Genomic DNA, 17,033 nt, shown 5'->3' on the forward strand with positions numbered 1-17,033 from the left:
TTCTGCAGTGACATATGTAAGGGTCTCTGAGCTTCTTTGCTTTAGGTCAAGTTTTTCCATGAGGGCAATCCAGATCAGAGAAAGAGTTGTCCACTGGTGCTGCGCACACCCCCCAGCACCCTGGTGCCTGAATTAGAGTTGGGCAAACTGGAGCTGGGATGATGTCAAGGCCTGGAGGTATCAGCAAAGTCCTGTGCTATGCATAAACCTTGGCAGCGCCCCCTCCGACGCAATGGTGTCGCAGGTGGTACATCTGCGCAGGGCATTTTGGCCCATGCGGTTTGCCCCTGTTTAATCGAGTAGGTCTTGCTCAGCTCCCTGTGAAACTGGAAGAGGCGGCTGCGTGCGTCAGTGAGGGGACAGGAATGCAGTCGCCTCTCAGGTTTTGCTTGGAAAGTGAGGCTGAGTGGGTAATCACCGAGCTAAATTCATCCTTGGCTCCTGCCAGCTGATGCCATCTGAAATGATGCTGGTGGTAGCAGGTGGTTGGTGCTTCTCCGCAGGGAAGGCTGGTGACAGCAGCACCTTGCACAGTGGGAGGAGGCATTTCTGTGCAGCAGAGGGGTGTTGGGGGGCTGCAGTGGACCAGGGAGGGCACAGCCTCATGCTCTAGCCCGGGGGTCTGGAAGGGAGCCCACATCTCTCCCTGCACTCCGTAACACTCGAAGCGGGAAGTGTGTTGCCAGCTGTCTCCTGCCAGGTGAGTCAGGAGGGGGACACATGTACCCAGGACACAGGGAAGTCAATAAACCTAATGTACCCAGGAAACTGTGCAGAGAACAAGTGGCTGGCCCTTAACTGGGCCTTGGCATTGAGTACTGTCATCCCAGTAGAGAAAGTCTAGCAGTCCCTGAAAGGGTGGCTGGTGGCATTTTGCAAAGCAATAGTCATTTTATTCAGACATTTTTGGCGGTGATGACTCCTAGAGGCATCTGCATGAAGTACAATCACACCTGCGGGCTGAACGGTCTGCGGTGGTGGATGAAAGGAAGAGGGAAGTCTATAGGGTCAGCAGCAGCTACAGAACAGCTGGCATATTTTAGGCTTATTAGCCGCCTTTGTTGGCAGGAGTTCAGCAGAAGGGAGTGATTCCAGTATGCCCTGTCTGCAGCAAGTCTCCACGCCATAGATGATGTCATTTCAAGACCTGGCAACAATTTATTGCCAAAGTGTGAGGTCTGATGTGGACAAATGATCATCTGAACATATCCTACTGCACCTGCTGGGAATAAATCTTCCTACTCCTCTGCTTGCCAGCTGTCTCAGAAAATAGCAGTCAGCCAGCATTTGCAGAGAAGCCTGTAAGCAAAGCAATCTTTGTCTCGTAGCTTGTACAGTCCCTCAGAGCAGGAGATGGTGTGTCTGTCAAGCTCAGGGTGGATAAAACACAGCTGGTCCTTTTGCTGTCCTCCTCCAAGGCAATTGCGTAATTCATCCTCAAAGTGTTGATCTAGCATGGTTGTTGTCATTGGCATGGCAGGACCCAGTCTTATTTCAACCGTCATGGTGGGGTTAATATTAAGTAGTGGAAGGAAAGGGGGGAAAGGGCAAACAGAGGAGCAGAGGGAGCAGCAATTGCTGAATTTCTTATGATGCTCTAGCTAAGCTTTCCCCATATGAGAGGCACTGGACCCGTTCCTTGAATGGGTTATGCCAGTCACTGTCATCAAGCCAGGTAGTACCAGCTGTGGGTTCAAGCCTTGGTTTTATTTATTGCTTTTAAGACAGCTCCTAAAGGGCGTTTTTCCCTTTTGTTACTGGGAGAAAAAGGGTAAACCAGCATCTGTTTGGCCACTTGCATGAATGCTGCTTAAAACCTGCGTGTGGGCTCTAAATGTGCTATTGTAGTCGGGCTGAGGAGTCACTGCAGATGTCTTCATTGACCGAAGAGTTTCATCCATCATTTCGAAATTAATTGTAAGGGGCTGTAAAGTGATACCAAATTCCTACTCAAAGTTGCTACGTTTTGAGGAGCTTTTAATAACATGTTGTCATTTAAAGCAATGCATTTCTACAGGAATAGGTATGCTGAAGTGCTTTGGGACTTTCTCAGTGTACAAAGGCCTCTCAAGGTCCAGGATTTACAAGTTTGCGGTTAGTCTGCATGTCAGACCAAAACGGAAAATGTTTGCCTTCTGCCAAAGGTATGAAGAAAAGAGAAGTTGCCACAGCCCCTGCATTTTCCAGTCATCAGCCATGTACAAGCATTTCTTCTGTTCCCATCTCAGCAGTTCCCACTCTTTCTATAATGATTACTGCACTAATGAACTACAGGGAACCAGTACAAAACCATTTTGTTCCCCCCGAGAGATATTACTCAGGTGTTTTGCTGCTGCTTTAGAGATCAGCAAAGTGCACCAATGCAGCTCCTCCCAGCCCCCCATTGCTAACTGTAACTCTGCACTGGGATTTCACAGTGATATTTGAACCTCTAGCAGGTAGTAAAATGTTCATCACAGGGGTGTATTTCCAAGCAGGAGTGTATGGCTGCCTGTACTACAAGGCTGCAGGACAGAAAGGACTGATTTTCTCCAGTTGTTAAGGGCACCATAGAGGAAGATGTACTGAAGAAGCTCTTTCCAGCTGCCCATCTCTGTTGGCAATACCTCACTTCTGCTCTGGATAGCAGCTCATTGCCAAGGCTAAGAGGAAAGGAGTGCAGATGTGGATCGTTTGTCAATTCAGGCAGCACAACCTTTTTTTAGTCAGTCCCCTAAATGGAAGGTGGCTGTGTTCAGGCACACAATGCTTTTTGCATACAGTGGCTACAAATCATGCAGGCGAGTGTGGCAGTGAATGCAGAGATGAGTTGCAGGGTTGTGCTGAGTACATGCACTTGTGCAGTGAAAGGTTTAGCTGGGAGCATGACAATGCTGAGGAAGAGGATGAGCCCTTAGCTCAGCTAACCAGCTGAGTTAGTTCATCCACTTGGTGATTACAATTCGGAGCTGGCTAGCTTGGTTTTAAGAGGGTGTAGGTGTAGCCAGTGCTGTACAGGTCAACAGACAGGTTTAGGATCAGGGTCAAAAACCCCTAGGACTTTCTTTTCCTTTTCCATGTCCTTCTCCCCACACTGCAGTAAATGTTTTAGTAATTAAATTTCAAGTCTATGGAGAAAAGGGGACTGAACACAGGGCATGGTGGCGTTCCTTTTCTGCTGCATTGACCTAGGTGAGATTATTTAAGCGAAAGCAGAAATGTTCATTGCATACATATGCACTTCAAGAACACTGGTTGCAGACGGATACCTACAAATGCAGGACAGGACGTTAACTCCTCACTCCAATGTCTCCTACATGCTTCTCCAGAATAGGTCCCAAATTTTGCAGCGGCATGGGAGTGCTTTTGCAGACAGAGAGGTGGTGCTTCTGAAGGGAAGTTTCAGCTGGGTCCCAGCTTGCCGATGTTGTGTGATGCTCAGCAATGAGCCACTGGTCACACATCTCTTCTACAGCTTATTTTCAACTGATGTGAGCTACAGGTCTTCTCTGGAGGTGCTAAAGTGTAACGTTCAGGAAGAAACCAGAGAAAAACAAAGTCAGACAGCTGAGGTCTAGACAGGTAGTGAGCCCTAGAGTTTTTGATTCTCAATGCTAACAAATTTGGAAACCAAGTGGGATCCCAGGAGGGCAGTCTGTGATTTTTAAAGACCTGGGATTTTTAAAGCTGGGATTTTTTTGATATGTTATGAGAAGAACATATACTTTCAGGGAATGGCATCTCCTGCTGGTCACAGTGGGAGATGTTTATTGGTCCCTCATGCCACCCTATACTTGCATGGAAATGCTCCTGGTCAGTGAACTCCTCACAACATGGGCAGCATCTGTCTGGGCATAGGAACAGCCTGTATGGTAGGAATGCAAGCATCAGCCCATGCATGGATGGGCATATGACCGTTGAGAAACAGACAGGAAGCACCAATCCACTCCCTTTTGTGGGGGCTGCTAGCAAGGGATATGGGAGATGTTTTGGGGTAGTGTCATATAGGAGTTCTACCAGCTAAGTGGAGATCCTGGGTAAACAGATGGAGATGCATTTCTTCCACGTGATGCTTATGGGGATAACTATCAGGCACAACCAAACTGGGTCACAGCTGAAGTGGTGCTGTGAGTCTGACAGGGAGCTTGGATCAAAAACAGGTCTCTGCAGGGCGTGCAATTTTCTTTTAAAGGTTACATTCCCCTCTAAAGGTTATGTTTGCAAACGAAAAGCAAGACATTAGCAGAGTGATGACTTAAATGCTAGATGCTATGTCAAGCAAACAGAAGAGGTCTGAGAAAGCTTATCTGTACCAGAAGTAGTTTAAATACTTGGAAAATAACAAAGCACAGAACTAACTTAGGAGAGTACAGTTGGTGTTCTGTCACTAATCTCTTCACAAATTGCTTAAGAGTTTCTTAGAAGTTTTCTGTATTTTCTTATTTCCTGGAATATTTAAAATATTTGACTATGTTTCAACTGCTGCCTGAATCATCGAAAATTGCTGTTCAGATGAAAGAGTCCTCTCTGGTAAAGATATTTCCTCCTCCCTCTTTGGCGAGTGTTCATTCTCTTGCCCTCTTTCGTGACAGCTTATTCATTGCATGATTACAGAAAAGAGGGATCAAATTATTAAAAAAATGAATATACCCTTTGAAAAAGTATGAAACATATAAATCTTGAAAGCCAGTGCCTGCAGTGGGCACTGAGGCTGGTGCCTCTGGGCATGACTCCACCACCACCCTGGAGGTGGTGATGAGCTCCTCAGCTACCTCTGTGGCTTTCCCTCTGCTCCTCAAAGGGTAGGTGCCTTTCCCAAGAGAGTGGTTCCACAGTGGACCGAGGGTGCCAGGCTATCACAAGACGGGAAGCACACTTCTCCTCCTGGGGGGCAGCTTCGATGTTGTTCCCTTTGCTATCACTTGGGTTGCCAGGATAGCCTCATGGGTCTTGGGAAATATAGTCTGTTGGCTCAGGGGGAGCAGTAATCCCAATGCATTTTATAGATGTTAAAAACTGGGGGCTTGGTCTCCTAAATCAAGGACTGAAATTATGGGCAAGTGGATTTTAAGTGATCTACAGTGGTTTTATTTACAGATTTTATGTCTGTGTAAGCATCATCTCATTTTGACATTGCTTTAACACTTTTCTTATTACATGCACTTCTTAATTTTGTTCTCACACTAATTTATTGTTGTTTCTGGTGAGTCAGTAATGCTCTTTCTCCCTTTCCCATTCTCTAATTGGCTGTTCTGGCTTATGAGAGGGCATCCTATCTCGTGACCATCTTTTGCCCTTCAGAAGCAAAATTGCAAGCGTTGGAGGATGTTTTTCTCTCTGACTCAGGCAATTCTGTGAAGGACTATTAAACTGGGTCCTGTATGAAGCCCTCCCTGCTGATCCATCAATCAGCCTGACATTTCTCTCCAAGGTTTTGATTTTTCAAGGAACCAAGCCAGTTGTGAGGTGCTGAGCGATCTTAACCTTCACTGGGAGAAAATTCCCTCTGCAGACCACAGGCTAGACCTCTCTGTTGTTCCTGAGGACTGCTAGGGGAAAGGTGTGAGGTCTCCTTTCTGTCTCTCTGGGGAATGGTGCTCCCAGGGTTACTCCATAAGCATGTGCTGGAAGCAGAAAATAATGATGTGAAGGTTCGTGTTAAACAGTGTTCAAAGCTGGAGCACAGATGAAAGTTGAAGCTGACCTCTGTCACACTCCACTGCTGTAAATGGCTGGGATAAAACAGCACATCACAGCCAGCTCTGAAGCCACCAGTAGGAAAATGCATGAAATAACAGGGCATTTTGTAAAACAGCCCATAGCATCAGGCTCTGAGCTCTCACTAGAGCTGTCACCCACACAGCAGAGCCTGGGGTCTCTCCTGCTGCTACTGGTCTGACCAAAAACCCACAGGGCAGAGTGCAGCTATGTGGTGAGGCAGGCAAGGAGAGTGAAAGACCTGTGCTGTGCTTGGAGTTCAGAATATTACAAGAAATGGTTTCTTATTCAGGTACATAAATAAGCATTTAAGAGTAGTACTTTAGATTTATGGGTCCAGATTCAGCTTTGGTGTGATCCCATTCTGGGTGCCTTCTGTAGACACCTCTGAAATCCCAGGCCCAGGCAATACTTGCTGGACATTGCAGCATGCAAATGGCTAAGGCAGAGCTAGAGCTCATGTCATTAAATTTCAGAGTCTGGAGAATGGTGAGTGGCAAGAAGAGGCTGTTAATCTTGTCTCTAACCCACCCTGTGGCCACCTGTCCAAGCGTGGTGTTTGAGCACTGGTGCTGCAGTACATGTGCTGGTGAGCACAAACGTGGCACACTGTGTGTGTGCTTCAGTAACCAGTGACTTGTTAGCAATGAAAAGATTTCTTACAGCTCATGCCTGAAAGCAAAAGGGTATCTCCAGGGAAATGGTGGCAGCTGCTATTGTCTGTGGCTTCCCTTGGTCCTGAAGTAGAATTGTTCCTAAGGTTACCCGAGACATGGATCGAAACCTCCTGACTTTCAGCAGGTCTGCAGAACTTGGCAAGCAAAGGTTGGCATTTCTTTATTCTCAAAGAACCTCTAAAGTAATTGCCAATGACATGCTGTCTGGATAACTACTTTAGTTCCATTTTGGTTTTGAACCCTAGTCTCTTTGTCTTCCTTCCTCTCATCCCCTTCCCCATTCCCTTTATCTCCACCTGTCACCACCTCCATCTGTGTTAATAAATTCTTCAGATATCCACCAATGTAACATTGTGTTAGGAAGTTATGGCTACTGCAGTATAAGGAATAGAAAATCTGGGGAAGCTACACCAAGAAAATACATGTTCCATGTGTCTGAAATGGATCTGAGATCTCTTTTCAGTTTCCTCAGATACCACATATTTGTCTTTTTATCTAGAAGGTACTAAGAAAAAATAATTAAACCATTTCTAAACTGATATTTTCATTGGCTATAGCTGTGCACTCTTATTCTGCACTAAAGTCATAGCTTTGCCTTGGCAACATATTTAGCAGTGTTGTGTTTGGTTTGCAAAAGACTAGTTTGCTTTCCGTATCTGGACAACTGATGCATGAAACACAGCATCCTTTTGGCAAAGAGGAGTTCTCCCTTTATCTTCACAACAGCTTGAGGACTGCTTGCTATGGCTGCACTTCTCTGGCCCACTGGTGTTCGCTGTTGAACAAGCATATTTGAACTTCCCTTTCCTTTTCTCCTTCCTCTTTCCTTTCCCTTCCCTTTCTTCTCTCATCTTGGCCCTGTGCAGTTTCTATAACATTTTTCCCTGAGGATGATGAATGACCCACCTGGGGTGTTTATGCCTCTCCCTTGTTCCCACAGTATAACCTCGTGTGTGGCAATTCCTGGATGTTGGATCTCTCACAGGCTATCCTCAATCTGGGGTTTCTGGCTGGTGCATTCGCCCTGGGCTACGCTGCAGACAGGTACTGTGTAAGCTCTGCTGTCCTTTGATTTGTTCAGAGGTGAAATTACTTGTAATGTTACCTGCAATTAGCATGTGTTAACACTTTGGAGGTTTAATTCACTTTGGATAAACTTTCCCACTCTGGGTTAACATCAACCAATGTAATCTTCTCTTCCTTTTGGGCTGTAAATTTCATGCCATCATGCTTACTGATCCTGTTTGGACTTTAAAATGTCGTGAAAAGAGCTTTTCTTGCCATTTCTCATGTTTTCTGTGCACATCTGGACCCAGGAAGGGCAGAAGGACACAGAAATTAAAAGGAAGCATTCATAAGAGTTTTCTGGACTCAACATTCTTTTACTGAGGAATGTTTAATAGGCGCTATTGATGAAGAAAGCAACTACTTGAGGAAAAAAGGGACACAGTATGGTAACTCTATCCATTCACAGACTGGACTCATACACTTATCACCAAGGCCATAGGGCCCTCCAGCTGACCCTCAACTCTCAGAGCTGGATGAATATCAAGGAAAAGATGTAGGTGATATTCAGGCTTGAGTAGCCACTCTGCCTGGGAGTGGGGAGCTCCCATCAGCTGTGCCTTGCTCTTAGGGTAAAAGAGGGAGCTGGGTTTGTGCTTTTTCTGATAAGTGACAGTAGTCAACCTATGCACTGGGTGGGATCGCCACTGATGATTTCAATAGAAGAGCATTTTCATTCTGCCTGTTTTATTTGCTACCTGTAATAATTGTAATAATAACTAAAGTACGACTTCTTTGTAGGCAGGAATATTTACAGAATTAGCTGGAATATCATCTCAGATAACAAAGTTCAAACTAGCAGGGAAAACCTCATCTTTCCAAAGGATCTAGTAATAGGGGAAAAAGTAAGGCGGAAAAGATGCCATGGCACTGGCTAGCTTAAGATATCTCTGTTCAGTGTCTGGCTGGGCAGTTGTGATAACAACACCTTAAGACTATGCAAGAGTAGAGATATTACAGCTAATTATTAAAATAGGAATACTTGCGTACTAAGCATAATATGACTACAGTACAACTATGAATGCTTTACATTAATAGCACTGGGGAATGTGCTACAGCCAGACCATTAGATTCTTGTCCCCTTGACAGCACTGAAAAAGATGGACTTGGCTGAAAATATGCTAATTTTTGTCCTGTAGAAATTCTTTTCTTGAAACTTTTTGAACAAAATGATCAAACAAATATTATTTCAAAGGATTTCTGGTAAGGTAACTAGTGACAGAATTTTTCAGTTTCTTCTTCTTAACGCAGCAGCAATAACAATGGAGAAGAGATCAAAATGCAAATTCTAGTTGTGTTCCAAGGACACAGTTTCCATGAAACTACAGACAGGTTTTGGTGGTTTGGGTTTCTTTTGGTTTTTTTGACTTACAGCTTTCCTTGGGCATGCCTATTAATAGTGATGGTTTTGCTGGAAAATGAGACTCATGAATATGTTAGACTGACTTTGAAAACAAGCACTCTAAGCCCAAACAAAACACTGGAAAACCACATAAAGTAGTTAAAGAAGACATGACTTACCTTCACAGAGCTAGCTGTAATTACTCGTAGGAGACTAATTTGTGAAAACAGAAATCCCCAACAGAAGCTTCCCTTATTTCAACTGGATCAAAAATCTGAACTGTAATATATAGGCCATAGTTTTGAATCATAAAGACAAACTGTTTTCTAGGAAGGGGTCTGGTGAGGGCATCACTAGTTTTAACATCAGTGACATAAAGGCAGTGATAACTGCTGCAGGGAATAGGGTCCCATATCCCAAGGGCCAACACTGCAAAGTTTCAGGCAGCTTCCCTTTGGAACAAGACCGGTCTCAAAAAGACACTTTCAAATCTAGCATTAAAATGAGATACCAGGGAAAAAAAAAGAAATCCCATCTTTGTGCCTTTTTGTGATTTTCACTTTCTTTCTCCTTTTCAACAGATATGGCAGAATCCTCACCTACCTGTTCTCCTGTCTTGGGGTTGGGATATGTGGTGTCATAGTGGCGTTTGCACCAAACTTTACTGTATTTCTGATCTTCCGTTTTCTCCAAGGCGTGTTTGGCAAGGGAACCTGGATGACTTGCTACGTGATCGGTGAGAGCTGTTATCGCTCTTCTTTTCTCATTAGGAAAAGTGAGGGATTTTTGGAGGACAACGTGTCTGGCTACATGTGCTCTTGATAACATTTTGTTCTTGGCAACAGAGCACTGGCCCTGGGCTCAGTAGACAATGAATAATACAAATCCATCCTAGTTAATGCATTTGTCCTCCGAGACAAGGTGCCTACATGCAGATTGTAACTTGTCATTGTCCATGGTGTGGGCTCATGCCTGAACTGAATGTCCGGGGAAGCAGTCACTGGCCTTTGTCCAGACCATCCTAGGGACCTTTCTAGCAGCTAAGCAGTACAGGGTTTCCTTACCCGGTGAGGTCTGCTGATTTATTGGTAGGGAGTTGGCCTCTGAGAAGGGCAGCAAGTGCAAGCCTTTTCTGATATTCTGTAGTGATACAGGATGGAAATGAGCAGCAGTGTACATGCCTGCCTGACCTCAGAGGATCCCATGGGGAAGAGTGAAGAAGTAATTCATGACGGCAGACTAACAAGAGTGATGTGTCTTTCAGAACTGTCCAAGCTCTCTTTTAGTACCCATCACTGGATTCTTATGGGGAGGGTTTAACATAAATAATTAAGGGGTGGAAGAGTGGAATGTGTATATACAGAGGTTTTCTTATTGCATAGAAAATCACCAAGATGGTCAAAATCTACAGAGCAAGCCTGGATACACAAGTAGGGACATGGTTAATTTTGGCAGAGTCTGAACATCTTCCACAGATGCTCGGAGGAGTTAACTGCTTTTTCTCGCTGGAAGGACAGACACTTGGTTAGCTGCTCTTCATTCTTTAGCAGGGAGGCTTTGCATAGTGCCAGCTGGACTCCAGTGTCTGTAATATGATTATGATTTCCTGAAAAGGAAAAAAGAAGGGAAGCTTTTTTATAAATAGCATCAAACCAGCAAAGATCCAGATTATTTGATAGCTTATTGTCATGCCCAGCAGTGAAGGTCCTTGCGTAGCAAGCTTACTTTTCATGAGACAAGGGTACTGTTGCGGCATCTTGAAGGACTGCCAGGTTCCAGAAAAGGAAACCCCTTTCTAGAGCATGGAATAGCAAGATATTGAGGAAAGCATCACGCTACAGATGATACATCAGATTTACTTAAACCACAAATCAGCCATTCAGTAATCTACTCAAAACACAGTGATAACACCATTATATAGTGCAAAAAATTGTACCATCACTGTAGTCTGTAAGGGCTGGGACAATATTTTTAAATTCCTTGTGGAATTTAGATGAGTGAGAGCAGAATTGCAACCAGATGTAAACAGTTACAGTGAGAACTGGATACACTGTGGTGATGTACGTCCAAACATACCTGTCTACCCCTCTCAGCATCTAAAGCCCAGAAGCACCTCAGTTTTCTGGGCAAAGTTACACTGCTGAACACCTCAGGTCCAAGACCCAGGGAAAGGGTGAGAAGCTGTAATCCCCCTCACTTCCAAGCAGATGGCCTAATTTTACACTGAGGTGTTATCCTAAAACTTTGGCAAGTGCTCTAACCAGCAAAATGTTCCTTAAAATGGCCAAGTTTTAACAGAAAGAAACGGTTTGCAATGTCCATATCAGACTGCCTGACTTCAGGGAAAGGTTCAGCCTGAAGGACAGTGTATTACCTCAGCCCTGAGCAAGGTGATTAATTATTGAAGGGAATGATTCCTTCTAAATCCCTTCAGGCATCTACTCTTATGTCCTGGATCTCCCAGAGTATTTACAAGCCTAATATCTTTTAAGAGGCATGTGCAGATCATTGGTTTGGTTGCACCAGGAGGATGGTTGCCATTAATAGGTCTGAGCTACTGATCTGTGCTTCAGAACCACAACAGGCTGCCCCAAGAACCTTTACATACAACCCAGCTCTTCCCAAGCCAGTGCTGAACAGTTACCTTTAGGCAAGAGTTGCCCCTGATCCATGCAGACATGCTGAATAGTCAATAAAAATAGTAATGATGTCATATCTCTCTGCACTGCCAGCTGAAAGGAGTCACTGTTACTTGCAAAATTGTGTCTTTTTCAGTAAAATTAAAAGAGAAAAAAAAGAAAATAGCGTTTTCTGGGTATTATGAAACAAGGTAAAGTCCTCTGCTTTTACTTTGAAGGGTAGGTAGCAGTGACAGTTTTGAAACAAACAAGAGATACTTCTTCAATCATTGTTCTTCTCAACTATAGATGTCATGGCCATGGGATATTGCCTGAAATATGGGCTTACATGGCTTTCAGAAGTGGACACATTCACAAAATAAAAAAAAAATCCATCAAAGGATGAGAAACAAACCAACAAAGGCTATGTTTGTTCTAGTAAATAAAGCAAACTGTGAACCATACCTTAGCCCTCAGAGCAACCAGCATGGTATGTCTAAACTCTCTTCCTCACAGTCGTCTTGTCCATATTACTACTGGGAGCAGCCCCTGCCATGATGGTCCTCTATTCTGCGGCATGGAAGAGTGCTAGCAATTTGTCACTGAGGGCGATCATGACACAGTATCAAACCTTTGTTTTGGCCCTGTTCAATTCATTAGTGAACATGCAGTCAGAAACCCCTCTAGCTGAAGAGTAGGGGATGAACTGATGAGGGGGTGTCACCCACTCTTGCCCTGAACAGTCTTGGTAACATGCTTACACTTCTGAAGGCAAAATGCTGGGATAGACAGACGTGTGACCTGATGCAGTACTATCTTTCCTGATGTTCTACCACTAACATTTTTCTTTCAAGTTAGTTTTGTTTCTGTGTTGTTTATTTTGTCTTTCTCTCTGCTCAGTGACAGAGATTGTTGGTTCTGACCAGCGGTTTGTTGGGATTGTGATTCAGATATTCTTCACGCTGGGAATTATGATTCTCCCTGGAATTGCATACTTGATTCCCACCTGGCAAGGGATCCAGCTGGCCATTTCACTACCCAACTTCCTTTTCCTGCTGTACTACTGGTAATGTTGCAGTCATTGCTCTTGTCATCATTGCTGATGCTATTCAAGAACCTTGAGAGTCCTGCTGTGGTCCCAAGTCTTCAGTGTGCAAGACGTTGTAGGTTAGGAAGAAGATATTTGCATATTGTTGATTTTGGCATTTTAAATTCTTTTTAGTGAAATGCAGACATAAATTTCTTTCATTTTTCTGCCTTGAGTTTGCCTCCCTTGTAAGCCACAGCTGGCCCTTCACAGAACCCTACTCTGCTCCTGCTTAGCCTGGGGCTATTTACTTGGTTAACTTGACCAATGTCTGCTTTCCTATCATCCATGGAACCTCACCTTTACCTCTAATTATATCCTCAGTTCAATCCTGAACTTGCCCTAAAGGTCCTTCCATGAATTGGGCAGTACAGCTAATAAGAAAGCAGAGCACTATGCCACGGTGGAATGCATCCATCCTGTGGGCTGGATCCAAAGAAACTAATCCACATACCCTCTTCTCACATACTGTTTCCCTAAACATTGCCTGTTGTGAACTATTAGATTGTGAATCATTGTAACCCTAGGCCAGCAGAAACCGAAACACCTATTGGTATTATTGTTTTGTACTCAGTTCATAAAACATGTATAGATTCATCTGTTTGTGTGTCTATCTTACAATGGTGCAGCTAGACATTTCCCAATCTGTCTGTACTTGGTACTACATATGTTTAGTGCTGACTTTCATTGTTCCTTGCAAACAAGACACCTTGTTTGCCTGTTAGTAATCATACTTTTCACATCAGTTGTGAAAATACAATAGTTAGATTTCTTATTTTCCAGCTTTGCAGAGTATTGATACAGCCTATTTCCTTCTTTCCTGCCCACAAGGATTGGATATTTTACAGCAGACTGACTGCAAAAACAGTCCACAAAAGTTTCTGTATCCCAAAGACTGAAAAAATCTTTGTGTTATGTATTATACAGGCAAAAAGCAAAGGACTTCAGTTTACTTTCAATGTTAAAGGGCCAAACCTCTATTTATGACTTCTGTGTTCTTACAGGGTGGTTCCTGAATCTCCGCGTTGGCTCCTGACACGCAAAAAGGGAGACAAAGCATTGAAAATCATGCACAACATTGCAAAACACAATGGGAAATATCTCTCACCACATTACTCAGAGGTACTGTCATCTGTTTGAGCTAGAGGTTTTTCTAAAGTTTCTTACTCTTCTGAAGGTTCAGTTTTGTTCAAATGCTTTCTCTTTATGTGGTGGAAAACACTTTTGATGTGTCACACCAGAACAAGCTTTTCAGTCCCATATCTACTTTGTTAAGTGCAAGATGATCAAAGTGAACTGTCTGGAAAGACGTGGTTTGACAAAAAAGTTTGCAAAACAATGAATCAGGTATTTCATTTGTAACACTCCTACTTTAAAAACTTGTGGGAAATATCAGAAACTAGCCTGAGGGCCAGTGATGTTTCACAGCAGCTGACATTTTAGCTGACAGAGTGAGTGGAGACAGCAGGATCCACTTTCACGGTCCCTTTGCTAGAACTTCGTTTTACCGCTCAAAGGGAAGATGAAATCAGAATTTAAGTATGAATTTGCTTCCGTCCCATAGGGAGAAAATATGCCTCAAAATTCCAAATAGGGCAAGCACAGTCCAAGATCACTAATTACAAAACAGGACAATATATGTTAGAACTACAGTCCTTTGATGGAACTGAAAGGACTGACACATTTCAAGTGTCACTGTCATGTCATTGCAGCATTTGCCTTTTTCTATTGGGTCACTATGGCATTGGCTTCAATGACAAGAGATGTGGACAAAGTTCCTTTTCTGTAATAAACCATGTCCGGAGCCTAAATGCTAGCAATAGAAATGTTATGAATCATTATTTGAATTAAGGAAAATGGCTGCAAATCCTTAGTACACAGCAGCCCAGAGCTGGCACACTGAATGTGTTATAAGTATTTCAGAAACTGATTTTCTTAGTGAAAAGAAATTACCTACATAAAATGTCTGTCTATCAGTGCACAATAGTATCCTTTATGACTACACACATGCATATGCATTCATTTTTATACATATACAAAAGTATTAAGTGTGACTTTTAACTAAATTTTCACTGATACTAAAAGCAAAGGCTTTGGAGTGGCAGTGTCTGGAGGACACTGATATGTCCCATTCTCTCAGGAAGGAACATCATGATGTGTGTGCTTTGTAACCAGTAGTTGACAACTTGGGTTCTCACAGGTAACGTACGTGTGTCTTTCTAATTGCTCTTCTTAAGCAAGAGGTAACCTCAGAATTTAGCCCAGTTTATCCAAAAAAGTGGGATTGCTTCACCAAAGTCCTGGTGTATAATTATGGATGAATTTTTGGCAGTAATTATTGGCACTCTTCTGAAACAGCAGATAGCTGTTCCCAAATCCATAGGATTTTTTTATGTAGTGAGAAAAAGGTCCCATAAATCCTCCATCCAGCCTAAGCAGCTGTGCTTATTCAGGACCATTCCTGTGATAAAAATAGAAGTGCACACATAGAAGTGCACACAGGAAGACATATGTGGCAACAGATGGTGTATAGAAATGGCCAATTGATTTATACCAATATTCTGTTATATTTCCATTTCATTAAGTATATATTAGTGGCAGGTCTGCCAAGGTAAAGTACACCCAACAAGTTCCACGGATAAGCTGAGCCCTATTTCTCTTGGGATATATGGCTCTGGACTAATGATTTTGTGAAGTCATCTGTTCAACATCTTTGTCGGTGACATGGACAGTGGGATTGAAGCTCCTTCAGCAAGTTTGCTGATGACACTAAGTTATGTGCTTCAGTTGATACGCTGGAGGGAAGGGATGCCATCCAGAGAGACCTGGAAATGCTTGAGAGGTGGCCAACGCCAACCTCATGAAGTTCAACCAAGACAAGTGCAAGGTTCTACACCTGGGTTGGGGCAATCCCAGGCACAGCTACAGGTTGGGTGGAGAAGAGATTCAGAGCAGTCCAAGGAGAAAGACTTGGGGGTGTTAGTTAATGAGAAGCTCAACATGACCCAGCAGTGTCACCTGTACCCCAGATAGCCAACCATATGCTAGGCTACATCAAAAGCAACCAGAGAGGTGATTCTCCCCCTTACTCTGCTCTCATGAGTACTGTGTTCAGCTTTGGAGCCCTCAACATGAAAAGGACATGGAGCTATTGGAGCAAGTCCAGAGGAAGGCCACAGACACCTCTCCCATGAAGACAGGCTTAGGGATTTGGGCTTTTTTAGCCAAAGAGAAGGCTCTGGGGAGATCTTATAGCAGCCCTCCAGTACCTAAAGGGGGCCTATAAGAATGCTGGAAAGGGACTTTTTAGAAGTCTATGTGGTGACAGTACAAAGGGGAATGGCTTTAAACTGAAAGAGGGTAGATTTAGATGAGATATTACGAAGATATTCTTTACTATGAGGGTTGTGGATGCCCCATCCCTGGTAGTGTTCAAGGCCAGATTGGATAGGGCTTTGAGCAACATGGTCTGCCCAGAGAGGGGGATTGGAACTGTGTCATCATTAAGGTCTCTTTTGACATAAACTACTCTATTATTTTATGATTCTATCAATTACTGACCTTGCTGGGCATATATACTGGTGAGATTCCCCCGTCCTGGTCAGCCTTAGCCAGTGTTGAGCGTGGCCGGTGACAAGTATCAGGAAAGTTGTGCTGCTGCATTTCCCCCTCCACTTTCAGCCCTGTGTTCCTGCACCCCCTTCCCTCTCTAAACATCAGCATTTTCACAGTGTCATGTCAGGACAGAGATGTGCCTTTCCCTGCTTTTTGTTTGAAGTTACATTCAATTATTTTTTTCAGAAGTGTCCCTGCTCATGACCCTGAGCCACTCACAGCTGCAGCACATTAACCTCCACACACCCAGATTCATGCTGGACTTGTTCCTGGGACCTTTTCAGTAAACACTGTCGTTTATCCTTTTTGCTGTGCCCAGAGGAAAGAGACCATCTCCAGGAAGCACATTAGTCACAGATCAAGTCTATTTCTCACATTAACTCTTGTCAGACTTGTCTTTTGTGAAGCAACCCCAGAATTTCAGGCAAAGCGCTGCAGGTGTGGAGGGACAGGGAGAAGTGAGAGGCATTATCCATCAATGAATTTTGGCTAAGATTTTCCAGTACATCTGCAACAATTTCATTGGCAAATTCCCTTACATGGCTCTGGATGTAGCAGCATTGCACTGCATTTTTATTGGCATGCAGAAACCACAGATGACCTTTGTATGGAAGCAGACAAACATTTGCTTCTTTTGCTTGGTGAGTTGCGACACTGGTACAGCTCAGCTCCATCCAGAACTCACTAAATTAATTGTAAATTACAAACTTTTTTTTTTTCTCTTTTGTCAAGATCATTTTTATTTCTTGGTCTGTGTCCAAAGCCCACTGGACTGGCCTGCAAACAGCTGAGTAAGAGCTGCATCTTAAGGGAGCAGAATAGTCTATCTTTAGAAACATGGGCTCTGTCATTGAATTCCTGACTGCACTAATGTGAATAGCAAAGCTCTTCTCGACTTCAAAAAACAAAAAGAGGATTTTTTTTTTCCCTAC

At 43.6% G+C, this 17,033-nt stretch overlaps 1 protein-coding gene across 1 annotated transcript in view; it reads left to right on the top strand.

The window, feature by feature from the left end:
• Positions 1-7,317: 7,317 nt before the first annotated feature.
• SLC22A3 (solute carrier family 22 (organic cation transporter), member 3) overlaps positions 7,318-17,033 on the top strand; it is a 16,390-nt gene continuing 6,674 nt past the window's right edge. Inside the window, exons 1-4 of the mRNA XM_010018155.1 lie at positions 7,318-7,418; positions 9,363-9,517; positions 12,300-12,465; positions 13,491-13,608. Coding sequence (XP_010016457.1) covers positions 7,342-7,418; positions 9,363-9,517; positions 12,300-12,465; positions 13,491-13,608 — 516 coding nt within the window. The 5' untranslated portion in view covers positions 7,318-7,341. The remainder of the gene's footprint in view (positions 7,419-9,362; positions 9,518-12,299; positions 12,466-13,490; positions 13,609-17,033) is intronic.

The sequence above is a fragment of the Nestor notabilis genome, unplaced genomic scaffold, assembly GCF_000696875.1.
Source record: "Nestor notabilis isolate BGI_N333 unplaced genomic scaffold, ASM69687v1 scaffold10727, whole genome shotgun sequence".
Classification (NCBI taxonomy): Eukaryota; Metazoa; Chordata; class Aves; order Psittaciformes; family Psittacidae; genus Nestor; species Nestor notabilis.